Below are 16790 nucleotides of genomic sequence, written 5' to 3'. Positions count from 1 at the left end.
TACCCGACTAAGTAATGACAAAGAATAAGATCGCGGATACAAGCAGCAAAAATTAAATTTCTTCATCGGGTAAGCATTCAGCAACAAGAAAAACAGAAAAAATATTAAGGTGATTGCAGGCCACGAGCCCCAAGTTTAACTAAAAGACCCAGCTTTACGCTGCAGCCAGACCCCCCGCCCCCTCAATTTTCCAATATGAGAGACGTCACTGACATAAACATGCATGTACCTCTGCAGGTCATCAGCATTACAGTGAAAGTAAATCTCATGCTTGTGTATCATCTGACTTGGAAATGCTACGTGAAAAGAGAAAAGGAGTGGGCCAACAGCAGGACCTTGTGGTACCCTGTAATTCACTGTGGAAAGCAATCAATCAATTTTTTTATATAGCGCCAAATCACAACAAACAGTTGCCCCAAGGCGCTTTATATTGTAAGGCAAGGCCATACAATAATTATGTAAAACCCCAACGGTCAAAACGACCCCCTGTGAGCAAGCACTTGGCTACAGTGGGAAGGAAAAACTCCCTTTTAACAGGAAGAAACCTCCAGCAGAACCAGGCTCAGGGAGGGGCAGTCTTCTGCTGGGACTGGTTGGGGCTGAGGGAGAGAACCAGGAAAAAGACATGCTGTGGAGGGGAGCAGAGATCGATCACTAATGATTAAATGCAGAGTGGTGCATACAGAGCAAAAAGAGAAAGAAACAGTGCATCATGGGAACCCCCCAGCAGTCTACGTCTATAGCAGCATAACTAAGGGATGGTTCAGGGTCACCTGATCCAGCCCTAACTATAAGCTTTAGCAAAAAGGAAAGTTTTAAGCCTAATCTTAAAAGTAGAGAGGGTGTCTGTCTCCCTGATCTGAATTGGGAGCTGGTTCCACAGGACAGTAGCCTGAAAGCTGAAGGCTCTGCCTCCCATTCTACTCTTACAAACCCTAGGAACTACAAGTAAGCCTGCAGTCTGAGAGCGAAGCGCTCTATTGGGGTGATATGGTACTACGAGGTCCCTAAGATAAGATGGGACCTGATTATTCAAAACCTTATAAGTAAGAAGAAGAATTTTAAATTCTATTCTAGAATTAACAGGAAGCCAATGAAGAGAGGCCAATATGGGTGAGATATGCTCTCTCCTTCTAGTCCCCGTCAGTACTCTAGCTGCAGCATTTTGAATTAACTGAAGGCTTTTTAGGGAACTTTTAGGACAACCTGATAATAATGAATTACAATAGTCCAGCCTAGAGGAAATAAATGCATGAATTAGTTTTTCAGCATCACTCTGAGACAAGACCTTTCTGATTTTAGAGATATTGCGTAAATGCAAAAAAGCAGTCCTACATATTTGTTTAATATGCGCTTTGAATGACATATCCTGATCAAAAATGACTCCAAGATTTCTCACAGTATTACTAGAGGTCAGGGTAATGCCATCCAGAGTAAGGATCTGGTTAGACACCATGTTTCTAAGATTTGTGGGGCCAAGTACAATAACTTCAGTTTTATCTGAGTTTAAAAGCAGGAAATTAGAGGTCATCCATGTCTTTATGTCTGTAAGACAATCCTGCAGTTTAGCTAATTGGTGTGTGTCCTCTGGCTTCATGGATAGATAAAGCTGGGTATCATCTGCGTAACAATGAAAATTTAAGCAATACCGTCTAATAATACTGCCTAAGGGAAGCATGTATAAAGTGAATAAAATTGGTCCTAGCACAGAACCTTGTGGAACTCCATAATTAACTTTAGTCTGTGAAGAAGATTCCCCATTTACATGAACAAATTGTAATCTATTAGACAAATATGATTCAAACCACCGCAGCGCAGCGCCTTTAATACCTATGGCATGCTCTAATCTCTGTAATAAAATTTTATGGTCAACAGTATCAAAAGCAGCACTGAGGTCTAACAGAACAAGCACAGAGATGAGTCCACTGTCCGAGGCCATAAGAAGATCATTTGTAACCTTCACTAATGCTGTTTCTGTACTATGATGAATTCTAAAACCTGACTGAAACTCTTCAAATAGACCATTCCTCTGCAGATGATCAGTTAGCTGTTTTACAACTACCCTTTCAAGAATTTTTGAGAGAAAAGGAAGGTTGGAGATTGGCCTATAATTAGCTAAGATAGCTGGGTCAAGTGATGGCTTTTTAAGTAATGGTTTAATTACTGCCACCTTAAAAGCCTGTGGTACATAGCCAACTAATAAAGATGGATTGATCATATTTAAGATCGAAGCATTAAATAATGGTAGGGCTTCCTTGAGCAGCCTGGTAGGAATGGGGTCTAATAAACATGTTGATGGTTTGGATGAAGTAACTAATGAAAATAACTCAGACAGAACAATCGGAGAGAAAGAGTCTAACCAAATACCGGCATCACTGAAAGCAGCCAAAGATAACGATACGTCTTTGGGATGGTTATGAGTAATTTTTTCTCTAATAGTTAAAATTTTGTTAGCAAAGAAAGTCATGAAGTCATTACTAGTTAAAGTTAATGGAATACCCAGCTCAATAGAGCTCTGACTCTTTGTCAGCCTGGCTACAGTGCTGAAAAGAAACCTGGGGTTGTTCTTATTTTCTTCAATTAGTGATGAGTAGAAAGATGTCCTAGCTTTACGGAGGGCTTTTTTATAGAGCAACAGACTCTTTTTCCAGGCTAAGTGAAGATCTTCTAAATTAGTGAGACGCCATTTCCTCTCCAAGTTACGGGTTATCTGCTTTAAGCTACGAGTTTGTGAGTTATACCACGGAGTCAGGCACTTCTGATTTAAAGCTCTCTTTTTTAGAGGAGTTACAGCATCCAAAGTTGTCTTCAATGAGGATGTAAAACTATTGACGAGATACTCTATCTCACTTACAGAGTTTAGGTAGCTACTCTGCACTGTGTTGGTATATGGCATTAGAGAACATAAAGAAGGAATCATATCCTTAAACCTAGTTACAGCGCTTTCTGAAAGACTTCTAGTTTAATGAAACTTATTCCCCACTGCTGGGTAGTCCATCAGAGTAAATGTAAATGTTATTAAGAAATGATCAGACAGAAGGGAGTTTTCAGGGAATACTGTTAAGTCTTCTATTTCCATACCATAAGTCAGAACAAGATCTAAGATATGATTAAAGTGGTGGGTGGACTCATTTACTTTTTGAGCAAAGCCAATAGAGTCTAATAATAGATTAAATGCAGTGTTGCGTTATTGGATAAACACAACGTGATAGACCTGGCAAGTAAGATCTCAGCCATGAAAGTGCCCCAGCAGAAAGGCCACTTTATTTCTCTAGGAACAAACACAGTGAACAGCTGCATCAAAGGCTGCATTTAGATTCAACACTTACATGGAATCTGCAGCAGAAGCTACGACCATCACCACGTTATGGAGTGTACTCTGTGTGGAATGAGGTGCCCTAAACACTGACTACAAAGGCTCAGATACAACATTCTGCCATCAATAGGTATGAAGCTGTTTAGCGACCACATTTTTCAGCACGTTTGAAAATAAATAAATAAAATTGCAGCTTTAACAGTGTTCTAAATAGCATTTTAAACATTAATATATCAGGCAAGAAGTATTTTTGTATGTCAAGATGAAGTGGTTGAAAGGCGTCCTGTCCAGAAAATGAAGTGACACTCCTTCTGTGCTCTGAGGGTTTGTTTTTTTTTTTGTCCATTATTTAAGTTACTATTTTATTTTGATGTGTACATATTCAGTGGATGAAATTTTTACCCCTGTATGTTTAGTGCATGTACGTACCATTCAAAGAAACCCTCATATTTTTAAAGAAATAGCAGTACTCATTACTCACCACATAGGGGTTTTTTTGCCCACTGTGGTGGAAAAAAAAAATTCAAAGCTAAAAATGCCTCTGATCATGAATATAGTCAGTCTACAATCAACATACACCAGGCTTTTCCCACGTAGAGCAGCACGACCCGTTAAAAAGGTCCAACTGCCATTCCTTTAGCTTGATGCAGAGCAGAGGAGGGAGTCCTGAGTGTGTTTTTGACGCAGAAAAAAAGCAAACAACTGATAAATAAATGTCTCAGATTCTGTAAAGAGACAGTGTCATAGGCAGACAGAAAGGGTTTCGGGTCAGAGGCCTTATTTGACAAGAACAAAGGATCTCCTGCAGTGGCTCAAGTGGTACGGTGCATCCGGAAAGTATTCACAGCACTGCAGTTTTTCCACATTTTACGTTACAGCCTTATTCCAAAATGGATGAAACTGATTTTTTCCTCCTCAGAATTCCACACACAGTACCCCATAATTTTAAATGCTAGAAAAGTTTTTTTTTTTTAAGATTTTTGCAAATTTATTAAAATAAAATAATTAAGAAATCACAAGTATTCACAGCCTTTGCCATGAAATTGCGCTCAGGTGCATCCTGTTTCCACTGATCATCCCTGAGATGTGGAGTCCACCTGGGGTAAATTCAGTTGTTTGGACATGATATGGAAAGACACACACCTGTCTACATATAAGGTCCCACAGTTGACAGTGCATGTCAGAGCACAAACCAAACATGAAGAAGAACCTTTGTCATTGTACATATATACAACAAAATTTGTCCTCTGCATTTAACCCATCCTAATTACAGTTTGACACCATCCAACGCGAAAGAAATGGGAAGAACATGCAAACTCCACACAGAAAGGGTGGGAAGCGATCCCACGACCTTCTTGCTGAGGCATCAGTGTGAACCACTGAGCCAAAGGAATTGTCAGTATACCTGTGAGACAGGATTGTCTTGAGGTACAAATCTGGGGAAGGGTACAGAAACATTTCTGCTGCTTTGAAGGTCCCAATGAGCCATGGGCGCAATTTGGTGGGGGATAGGAGGGACATGCCCCCCCCACCTTTTCAACCAGGGGGGACAGAATATGGCATGTCCCCCCCCCACACCTTCTCACATATATGTGTGTACTTGAAACATGCTATGCCAGTCTTATGTGCAAAACCATGTCAGAACAGTATGTTTGTTTCTGCAAGTTTGTATTTTTAGCAGCATTGACTTGTTTACAACACCTGTTTCTTGTTTGTCACATTCTGAATTTTCTGGGACTGCATTTGCCCAGATTTGAAACCAAAAATAGTTGCCTCTCGGGACTAGTGTCTACACATAAGTATCAATGGACCATATGCTAATTTACTAAATTCTGAAAGTTAGAAAAGGAAATCAGAAAAGCTATCTGGGACCTCAGAAAGCCCATCTGCAATTATTGCTTGATCTCCAAAATCAGTCTATGCAAGCGAAATTATGTTCAGTATGAGTGTTGTCATTAGTGCCACTTCTAAAATTAAATTCATGATAAGTAATTTATCATAAACTTATGATCTGTTGTTTTTTCAAACTTATGCAAAAACAAATCTTTTTAATGAAAACTCAACCTATCATTCTTTTTGAGTTCTACACATGTGGTGATACCTTATTTACACCAGGATGTTAATAAAATCAATGCTGGCTATTCTCAGAATAAAGTACTTATATCCACAGTTTCAAATTGTATAAGTCAAATGGTGTCCACTTTATGGTCTTCTCAAAACATTAAAATTACTGTTCTGGATGCTCAGAATGCATCTGAGCTTTTCTAGAAACCGTTGGCTTCTGGGGGCCTAAAATGGTCTATGGGCTTCGACCCTGCAGGCCTCGCACTTTGTCCCCCCCAATTTCTAGTTCTAAATTGCGCCCTTGCAATGAGCACAGTGGCCTCCATCATCCATACTAAATGGAAGAAGTTTGGATCCACCACGACTCTTCCTAGAGCTGGCCACACGTCTAAACTGAGCGATCGAGGGGAGAAGGGCCTTAGTCAGAGAGGTGACCAAGAACCTGATCGTCACTTTGTCAGAGCTCCAGCATTCCTCTGCGTAGAGAGGAGAACCATCTCTGCAGCAATCCACCAATCAGGCCTGTATGGTAGAGTGTCCAGACGGAAGCCACTCCTTAGTAAAAGGCACCTGAAGAACTCTCAGACCATGAGAAACAAAATTCTCTGGTCTGATGAGACAAAGACTGAACTCTTTGGTGTGAATGCCAGGTGTCATGTTTGGAGGAAATCAGGCACCATCACCAGGGTTCCAGCTAGGACCATTTTAGTGCTGGGTAAATCATGTGATCGCAGCTCATAGCTCCGGGACCATAGATCAGGGCCATATAGCTTCATATAGGTTTTATACCACTAAAGCATTCTTGGCAAGCCTTATTTTAACTCATTTTTGGTGGCTTTAGATGTATGAATGCAAGAATAATAAACAAAAAATTATATTTATGTTGTAATATATGTAAGATCAAAGTTATTTTTGCATGTTTCTGTCAAAGTCTAAGTTAATAAATTAAATAACACTGAAAAGGTTAAAAACACATTAATAGTTAATGGACATAGCATTCAGTCTCTTCAAAAATGACACAGTTATAATCCAGTGAAGCAGGCAGTTTTCTGTCATCCTGACAGTTTTTTTTTTTCTCTCAACAATCTGAGTGGGATTGCATTACCTATAACACCTAACTGCCTTGTCTGAACAAGAGCTGAACCTGGACTTAATTGTCAAACCTGCTGTTTTAAATGGAAAACTTTATAAGTTTCACTTTCCTTTTCACTGACGCTGTCTCTCTCCCCCCCCAATCTACTGTTTTTCAAACTCTGGGCTTTTTGGAAACACGAAGCCTTTCAGCTGTAAAATAAACCAAATTTCTGAATGTATCTTCAGATACGGATACAGAAGGACCTGGATTAATGTCAGTTTTTCATGGTGGCTTTTTTTTCAGCTCAGCGTGCAGCAGAGATGCTGTTTCCAGCGGCTCCTATTCACAGTGCTGTGGTCACAGAACACACTGACTCTCTGCTGTTTGCAATTTGATAAGAATGTATTTCTCATTGGCTTTGTATTACTTTAATTATTGGTTTAAAATGGCAAAACTATGACTCTGTAAGCTTGAAATATGATTAAATTGGTACATTTTCAGCAACATTTCAGTTCATTTTTCAGAAATTCTGTGCTGGGCGGCACAGCTAATTTGACCCTGAGAGCCGGACGGAAATTTGCAGTACTGGGTGGGGCCACCCAGCGCCGTCCACCATGGCTAGAACCCTGACCATCACTACAGTGAAGCATGGTGATGGCAGCATCATGCTGTGGGAATTGAGGGAAAGATGAATGCAGCAATGTACAGAGACTGTTGTGGGCTGGGGTGTTTGGCTGGTTTGGTTTTTGTTTTCTGTTTCTCCCACCAGGTGGTATGCATTCAGGACTGAGTGGCTGAGCATCAGGACCTCACCCTGAACACCTGAGGCTTGTTATCACGTGCAGGTCATCAGGACTCACAGCTGTGGTGTATTTTGTCTTAATCAGAGATTGTTGCATTTAAACCTTGAATGCACAGTGTGTGATTGCCAGAGACTCGACCTTGTGAGCAGACGTGTGAGATCGACGTCAGGAGAACAATCTCACCATCACGGATGCAGAGACCGCTCCAGGTTTGACGCCACAGTCTGTGAAGGAGGATTGGGTGAGGTCTCACGCTCTTCAGCACACTTCCTGAGGTAATTTGGTTTTGGTGACTTTTATGAAGTAATGACAGTGGATTAGGTGTCCCTCACACCTTGTGTTAGTGAGCTGTCACGTTATGCTAATTGTCTAATCAGCTTCTGCTGCAGTGGAGATTTGAACTGAGTTGTTCCGTGCCTGCAGGGTGAGAAGCTGATGTATAGCTTTAAGCCAGGAAGTGTTTGCTGATTGCGTGCACCTTTGAGTTGTGTCTCTCTGTGTGGAGTTGGACTCACTTCATGTTTTCTTTCTTCACAGACTTGGTTTGTCGCGGCCACCTGGGGGGTGTCGGCGGGGTCCCTGGGTCCGAACTGCTGTGGCTCCAGACCGTTTGCGCTGTTAAGAGCGCGCCGTGTTTCCACCTCACCAGACCGCGGACGTTTTAGTTGTTTAGCACGTCACTGTTATGTTTATTAAATTCTGTTATCCTTTGAACCGTGCTCTGCTTATTTTATGCTGGGTCGGTGCTCCGACCGCGTCCGAAACATAACAGAGACATCCTGGATGAAAATCTGCTCCAGAGCGCTCGTGACCTCAGACTGGGGTGACGGGTCATCTTTCAGCAGGACAATGACCCTAAGCACACAACCAAGATATCAAAGGAGTGACTTCAGGAAAACTCTGAATGTCAGAGCCCAGACCTGAATCTGATTGAACATCTCTGGAGAGATCTGAAAATGGCTGTGCACTGACACTCCCCATCCAACCTGATGGAGCTTGAGAGGTGCTGAAAAACTCCCCAAAGATATGTGCACCAAGCTTGTGGCATCATATTCAAGAAGACCTGAGGCTGTAATTGCTGCCAAAGGTGAATCAACAAAGTATTGAGCAAAAGCTGTGAATACTTATGTACACATGATTTCTTAGTTTTTTATTTTCAATATATTTGCAAAGATAAAAAAAAAACCTTTTCGTGTTGTCATTGTGGGGTGTTGTGAGTAAAACTCTGAAGGAAAAAAAAAACAATGATGTGGAAAAAGTGAAGCGCTGTGAATACTTTCCAGATGCACTGTAATTCTAAAAACCTCTACTTTACCATGAACAGTTATCTTAATGTTTATTGTAGACATGCTTCAGCCCATCTGTGAATCCTGTCCTCACATATCTGACCAGTTGACATCAGTGGAACTCTGCCTGCCAGCCTTCAATAATTCACACAGACGGCAGGTCAAGAGCCAGGCGGAAGCAGCCATGCATGCTGTGCTGCAGAGGCAAATCATGTCAGCCCAGAACCTGGAACAGCAAAGCTTGTTGCTTTTTCAATGTAACTTCTTTTTAAAAGTTGTACTCAAAACAATAATTTCTAAAATTATCATCTTTGCATTCAAACTGAAAGCAAATCTCTACAACTTGATATAAATTAATTAAAAATATAAACACCAAGATGATGGGTTGCATAAATAAGTGAACACTTTGGTATAATACCTGTAAATCAGGTTTTTTTTTTTTGTTTTGTTTTTTTGCAGTTTTCTTCCGGGGATGGATACATGAACATTTCCAAGTCACTGAATATGTCTTGGACTTTATTTACATCAGTTATGAAGAAATACAAACAGTATGGCACTTTATGGTAAATCTGTATGGAGTAGACAGTTCTCAAAATCTGAGTGGCTGTGCAAGAAGGAGAAGAGTGAGGAAAGCCACCAAGACATCCAGACAACCCAGAAGAAATTATAGGCTTCTATGACTGGAGAAATTGTACATAGTGCATATTTTACATTTGGTATCACCAGTTCCACAGTTTCATGATGAAGTGGGACAGAGGAGGATTTTCTTTCACCAAAACATTAAACCTAGGCTTGCATCTCAGATGTACCGTCTGAAAGTTCAGCTACAATTTACCAGGTCTTCTTTTTTAGAAAATCCTCCTCTGTACTACTTCATCACATCAAACGAGAGTGCGCTGCCCAGTTCATCTAAATAAAGTCCAAACATATTCAGTGACTTCATGTATCCATCCCCTGACTTGTCTGAAGAAAATCTGCAATAAAATTGATTATTTACAGGTATTATACTAAAGTGTTCCATTTCTTATGCGACCCATCATATTGGCTTTTATATTTTTAATTAATTTATATTAATTATAATAATTAATTAATTATATTAATTAATTTATACGTTTTAGAGATTTACTTTCAGTTTGAGTGTAAAGAAGGCAATTTTAGAAATTGTATTTTTTTGTATTTGAAATGGCATAAATTAAAATGTGTGAAATACCAAGTGTTCCAATACTTTTGGAGGGCACTGTATACACACACACACACACACACACACACACACACACACACACACACACACACACACACACACACACACACACACACACGTCTGAAAATTGTAGAATTGTTGTGTTCAATAGTTAATGCTTGTAAATTTCTTACATTCCTTTATTCCAACAGTTGACTGACAAAACAATTACTGTTGAAATGAAAATGTTCAACAGGTAGATATTTCAAAACTTACTCAGACAACGTAGGAAACAGTCTTCAGACTTTCTATCTTGCAGGTCATTGTTGGGTCTTTGATATTTCCGATGTGTTAAAGCTTCTCTGCCATCGTAAAACGTTTCTGTTCGTGGAATTTTGTTTTTGTGTAAAAATCCTACGTGGCTCTGTGCACCTGAATCCTCACAGCAGACCTCATGTCTGTCTGTCTGTCTGTCTCTGTCTCTCTCTCTCTCTCTCTCTCTCTCTCACACACACACACACACACACACACACACACACACACACACACACACACACACACACACACACACACACACACACACACACACACACTTTATTATTCACAACAGCAAAAATAAATAAATAACTAGAATTGCACTCAGACGACTTCTGACCCACGCAAGCACTGTGTGGCCACAGCGACACCCTCTGGTTCTTGGACTGAACTACAAATTCTTGGTGTCAAACCAAGAACATCTGGCAGGTTTCCTGTATATAGGGTTGCCAACCGTCCCTTAAAAAACAGAATCGTCCCTTATTTGGAAATAAAAGTGTGCGTTCCGTATTGACCTGAAACGGGACGCAGTTTGTCCCGTATTTCTGTGAAAATCAAAAAGTCTGTAAAATGTCAATGGAATTGACTGGCGCTTTATATGGAAACTTACGGTAAATTTGATCCCAGCCTCTCTCCTGCTCTTCACCAATGAGCTGACAGACACGAGTTGACCGTACAGAATCACTCTTCTCTCATTGGTCGAGGGGCATCTGCTCGCAAGAAGATACCGGACGAGAAGAGAGACGTCATGAGCCGACGACATGGCTGATACTGACACCACCACTGCAGATGCACCCACGAATAGCATCGTTACTTCTCCTCGAAAAAAACAAAAAAGAATGCAAAAATACAGGGGCGCTTGGGAAAAGGAAAATGGCTGGGTGGAAAAGGTGCGCGACAACTGCTATAAAGCGCACTGTACTGTATGGGGCCGTGCGTTTTCTGTAGCCCATGGTGGACTGGCCGACTTGAAGCAGCATGCTTCTAGTGCAGGACACGAAAAATATGAGGGACAAGAGAACCAGGAGAACCCTCGACAAGTTTGTTGTCCACCAAGCCACGCCAGAGGCAGATATGGTATGTAAAGAATGATGTTTTAAAACCCTCTGGTTAAATCATAGCTCCGTTTTTACATGGGGTTCCAAACCTGCCCTCAAAGGCTTTTACATTAACTGCATTCATTTTAAGACTAGCTATATGGGAACAGTCAGTCTGATGATCAAACCGCAGCTGATCAATAATGACATCAGTGTATTCAATATGGGAAATGCTATGAATATTTTTATGGTCTGTATTTTGTAATATTACATTGAATAAATAATACATAATGTTACAAGTAATATAGATGACTAATAAAGAAAACACATTAAACTGTACACATCACATACACGCGGCCTACAACCAACCATACACATTTCTTGGGTTTCAAACAGATAAATAGCATGCATCAGTGCTTTACAGGTAGTTGATATACTACACATAAACTATAGCCTACCTATGATAATGTCGTCTTTTTTCTAATTTACAGGTTACTGCTGCAGAGGTAGCCCATGTCTACCACACTGTAATGCATGCTTTAAGCTATAACTCAGCTGACTGTGCACTAAAGCTGACTCTGCGAACGCTGAATGACTCCAGCATCGCAAAGATGATGTCCTGTGGGAGGACAAAAGCCGAGGCAGTTGTCACCGATGTCCTCTCTCCCAAGGCAACAGAAGAGGTGATCAAAACACTGAAAAGTGGTGGAAATTCGCTCCCATTCTCTCTCCACACCGATGCTTCCAATAAGGGAAATCGGAAGATGTTTCCCTTGGCCGTGCAGTTTTTTACGCCAAAGAATGGGGTTGTCAACAAGGTGTTAGATTTTTTTGAAAATCCAGATGAGTCTGCAGAGGGAATAGTAAAAACAATACGAAGTTCTCTTCAAAACATGGGTCTATCCCTAGATGATGTTTCTGCATTCAGTGCTGACAATGCAAATGTCAATTATGGCATCCACAACTCTGTTCACAAAATTGAGAGAGGTCAACAGTGAGATCCTTCGTGGCAACTGCCATGCACATATCGTCCATAACACGGTGAAAAAAGCCCTGGACAAGCTCTCAATTGATGTGGAAAATATTGTCCTAAAGATATATAGCTTCTTTTCCACCTCTGCCAAAAGGAGAGAGTCCCTGAAGGAGTTTTGTGAATTCTGTGATGTTGAGTTCCATGAAATCCTGCGCCATGTTGTGACAAGATGGCTATCACTCAACCCTGCAATCACCCGCCTCCTGCAGAACTGGGTCCCGCTGAAGTCCTATCTCATCAGCATTGGTGAGGAGTGTCCAAAGCACCTGAAAGAACTGCTGAAGTTGACAGAAGATGCTGTAGATGAGGAAGAGGCCGACACTGTGGAAGTGTACCTTCTCTTCTGCAACAACGTGCTGTCTATGTTTGAAGAAGTGGTAAAAAACCTGGAGAAGAATGCGACTACATCTGTTGATCTCTATTCCATCATGGACTGTTTCTTGAAAAAACTAGTTCAGAGAAGAAATGATGCCTTTTACGGGTACCTAACAAGACAGAAGCTCCAGCGTCTTCCACCATCTGCTGCTGAAGTTGCCAGGCAGGAGTTTACAGCCTTCTTAAACACTGCCATCAGTTATGTGGAGAAATGGTTTGACTTCTCTGAGGAAAACTGGCTCTTCCACCTGCAGCCCCTCTCGCTGGCATCTGGGAAGATCTCCTTTGATGACATTGAGAACATCAGCAAGCGGCTTCATCTGGTTGGCAGGTAAGAATGAAGCAATTGCCAATTTAGTGATAAACCATATTTTATTATTGTTGATTATTAGAAATAAATACAGTTATAATTTATACAATTGGACACAATCATAAACTTACTGTACACTATATACACATTATCTTTTGCACAACTTACAAATTCAAACAGTTCATATGAATGGGTAAAAAAAAACTACATAGTTAATACTGTATAAAATATACATTATTAATAATACAAATGTATTATGTACCACTTATGACTCAGGTCACCTTCTTATCTCTATTGGCAGACTGAACATCTCTATGGATCAGGTTTATGATGAGTGTGTGACTGCAAACAGCCTTCTGGAACACCTCACTACAGCACCCCAGGAGAAGAAGTGGCAGTCCAAGGGAACAGCAGAGCGATGGATGCTAGTACTTCAGGCAGCTGACATCCCCAACATCCAGGCAGTTGTATCCTTTGTCCTCAGCATTCCGTCGTCCACTGGATTTGTGGAGAGGATTTTCTCTTTCATGAAGAATAAGTGGACTGATGTGCTGAATTAATTAGAAGCGAGCTTATTGTCGGTCTAAATTATGAAATGACTTGTTCAGAGTTTTACTCTGTAGCACTGAAAGACAAACAACTCCTGACTGCAGCAAGGGCTCAAAAGAAATACAAATGGAAAAAATAGGCTGTCTCCACTCTCCACATGAAGTGACATCAGGCTTTTGGTGTCTAAGTTTATTCTTTTGTAGCCTACTATAGCTGTAACCTACAGTCATGGCACGAGTATTGTTTACTTTTTCAGAATTTTTTATTTTATTTTTTGCACTTTTTATTACACTAAATGTGTAAATGTGCACTGTTACACTGTTTTGCACTGTTACATTGTTTGGATGATGCAATTTTTCTATTGTTTTTTGTTAATTTATACAATTTTAAGTTAAGCAATAACACTACAGAGAGATTTATTTTTAAATAATTTTTTATGCTTTGAAGCAGGAAAGGATGCTCATATTGTATTTGTGAGTGAAAATTTATTTTGCACTAAAAATAAATTGGTAAATAATCATTTGTTTTCAACGCGTTCATATCAGAACAAATGCATGTATGCATCTACTTAAATTCAGGGTCAAGTCAGTAGTCAAATGGTTAAAAATCATTTCACACACACGCTGGGAAGGGTGAAGGCAATGGTCGGATCGGTCGGTCGGCCCTGCCAGTGAGGTGTCCCTTATTTATTTTTCAGAGAGTTGGCAACCCTACCTGTATATGTGTCTCCGCTCGGCCACACTGACCCTGCATTTCACCCAAAGAGGTTATATATGAGAAATAATCATATATATATAACTGATTTCACCACCAGTCACATCAGACTACCACAAGAAGGCAGCTTAAGGTGCACTGCGGTGAGATTTCCAGGAATTAGCCACAGCCCGGCTGTGAAATGTCCATGTAGAACACATGCACAAGTGTGTGTGTGTGTGTGTGCCAGTTCCCAAATATATTTTATATTGATTAGTACTACAAAATTCTATTCCTGCTTAGATCTTCTAATTGGTCAATTGAGGTCACATGAGGTTACTTGTTTCCTGTCTGTATGTGGGCCAAAATTATCTTTCAAAGTGACACTTGCTGTGGTTCCAAAATATACTCAACAAAAATATAAACGCAACACTTTTGGTTTTGCTCCCATTTTGTATGAGATGAACTCAAAGATCTAAAACTTTTTCCACATACACAATATCACCATTTCCCTCAAATATTGTTCACAAACCAGTCTAAATCTGTGATAGTGAGCACTTCTCCTTTGCTGAGATAATCCATCCCACCTCACAGGTGTGCCATACCAAGATGCTGATTAGACACCATGATTAGTGCACAGGTGTGCCTTAGACTGCCCACAATAAAAGGCCACTCTGAAAGGTGCAGTTTTGTTTTATTGGGGGGGGGGGATACCAGTCAGTATCTGGTGTGACCACCATTTGCCTCATGCAGTGCAACACATCTCCTTCGCATCATCCGTGAAGAGAACACCTCTCCAACGTGCCAAACGCCAGCGAATGTGAGCATTTGCCCACTCAAGTCGGTTACGACGACGAACTGGAGTCAGGTCGAGACCCCGATGAGGACGACGAGCATGCAGATGAGCTTCCCTGAGACAGTTTCTGACAGTTTGTGCAGAAATTCTTTGGTTATGCAAACCGATTGTTTCAGCAGCTGTCCGAGTGGCTGGTCTCAGACGATCTTGGAGGTGAACATGCTGGATGTGGAGGTCCTGGGCTGGTGTGGTTACACGTGGTCTGCGGTTGTGAGGCTGGTTGGATGTACTGCCAAATTCTCTGAAACGACTTTGGAGACGGCTTATGGTAGAGACATGAACATTCAATACACGAGCAACAGCTCTGGTTGACATTCCTGCTGTCAGCATGCCAACTGCACACTCCCTCAAATCTTGCGACATCTGTGGCATTGTGCTGTGTGATAAAACTGCACCTTTCAGAGTGGCCTTTTATTGTGGGCAGTCTAAGGCACACCTGTGCACTAATCATGGTGTCTAATCAGCATCTTGGTATGGCACACCTGTGAGGTGGGATGGATTATCTCAGCAAAGGAGAAGTACTCACTATCACAGATTTAGACTGGTTTGTGAACAATATTTGAGAGAAATGGTGATATTGTGTATGTGGAAAAAGATTTAGATCTTTGAGTTCATCTCATACAAAATGGGAGCAAAACCAAAAGTGTTGCGTTTATATTTTTGTTGAGTGTATGTTTAACTCTCTTTTTACTTCTCCATTCTCACTTAGTACTTGAAGCAGGAAAAAAAAAAAAAAGAAAAACAACATGAAAGGGATTCATACCTGGACTGCTGGTTCTGTTCATGGCAGAAAATCATCAATCACACCAAGAAAGAAACTTTAAATTTAAAACTTGACCTTAATGCTAATTCCTAATCTTAACCATCTCCTCCAGCCCAAACCATACTCCCCATCAAGGCTGTGCTATGTATGAAAAGAAGTTTGTGTTATTAATACGGCTACATATGCATAGGCCCTTTGTTGATGTTTTTGTGGCATAATTGTGGCCAATATGGGTGTATTTTTCATGGGCTTTAGTTTTTCAAATGTGTGGGCCCTATCTTCTATCCGGCACATAGAACGGTGCATCAATGGTAGTTTGCAGTTCATTTTTATGCCCATCATCCATGTTCTTTGAGTAACAAGTCTACTTGTTCTCACCTGACCACACCTCATCTTCTTAAAATGACTGAGAGATGGGTGACAAGATAGCGCCGGTGTGTCTGTGTCGCCGCTTGGCTCTTCTCAGTTTTGTATGTTTTATGTTGATTTTAACATTTGTCATAAGGACTACTGACTCACTGCTGGTGTATAATCGCCTGGAGCTGTTAAAAATCAAAGATACAGTGCAATCGTGTGCCTTTTCGGATTCTTTCTATCTGGCGGATCCCAGAAAGCGCAAACGCCGCGGTGTGCGATCTGGCCGGCTGGTAAAGCTGAAAACCTTGCTGGCACTTTCTCCTGATGTGGTGTGGTCCTCTTCTCTTCCATGGGATTACAGAGATTGTCTTCACCGGTATGTCTCCCGACGCGCACTTGCTCCAGTCGGTGCTTGGCTGGTGCCCATTATTGGACTCCGGGAGGATGTCTGCGCGCTGCGCCCTCGCCGCGTTTCTTTCCGGGGTTTTGGCGGCGTGTCCCCGGTTAACCTCAGGCCGCTGAGCCAGGCAGCTCAGGCGGCTAACCTGGCAACGGCTTCTACGAGGTGTGCACTCGTCAATGCACGATCTGTGGTGAACAAGACTTTTATTTTGCAAGAGTTTTTTACTTCGCGCAGTTTGGATTTATTGTTTTTAACGGAGACTTGGATCAACATTGATGAGTCATCTGCCTTCTCAGAGTTACTGCCTCCTGACTGTGGTTTTATAAGCACGCCAAGAGCTACTCGTCGTGGTGGAGGTATAGCGACTGTTTTAAA

At 41.2% G+C, this 16790-nt stretch overlaps 2 protein-coding genes across 3 annotated transcripts in view; one reads left to right on the top strand and one right to left on the bottom strand.

Annotated features, from left to right (window-relative positions):
* The window catches only part of zgc:154006 (uncharacterized protein LOC563016 homolog), a 65464-nt gene extending 55394 nt beyond the window's left edge, over window positions 1–10070 (bottom strand). Inside the window, exon 1 of one of the 2 annotated variants that reach the window (XM_034182447.1) lies at window positions 10001–10070. The gene's annotated coding sequence lies outside the window, so the exon portion shown is untranslated. Of the gene's footprint in view, window positions 1–8573; window positions 8617–10000 lie in introns of those variants that run through there. The other variant, XM_034182449.1, reaches the window with a different exon arrangement.
* A 743-nt stretch (window positions 10071–10813) lies between these two features.
* Window positions 10814–13615, top strand: LOC117521185. Its single transcript, XM_034182535.1, has 4 exons — window positions 10814–11116; window positions 11568–12030; window positions 12062–12815; window positions 13096–13615. Exons 1-4 carry the CDS (start codon window positions 11018–11020, stop codon window positions 13352–13354), a joined length of 1575 nt encoding a protein of 524 aa, XP_034038426.1. The 5' UTR covers window positions 10814–11017; the 3' UTR covers window positions 13355–13615.
* Window positions 13616–16790: the final 3175 nt, after the last annotated feature.

The sequence above is a fragment of the Thalassophryne amazonica genome, chromosome 12 (assembly GCF_902500255.1).
Source record: "Thalassophryne amazonica chromosome 12, fThaAma1.1, whole genome shotgun sequence".
Lineage (NCBI taxonomy): Eukaryota > Metazoa > Chordata > Actinopteri > Batrachoidiformes > Batrachoididae > Thalassophryne > Thalassophryne amazonica.
The sequence above is the reverse complement of the archived record's forward strand: the minus strand, read 5'-3'. Positions and strand labels throughout refer to the sequence as shown.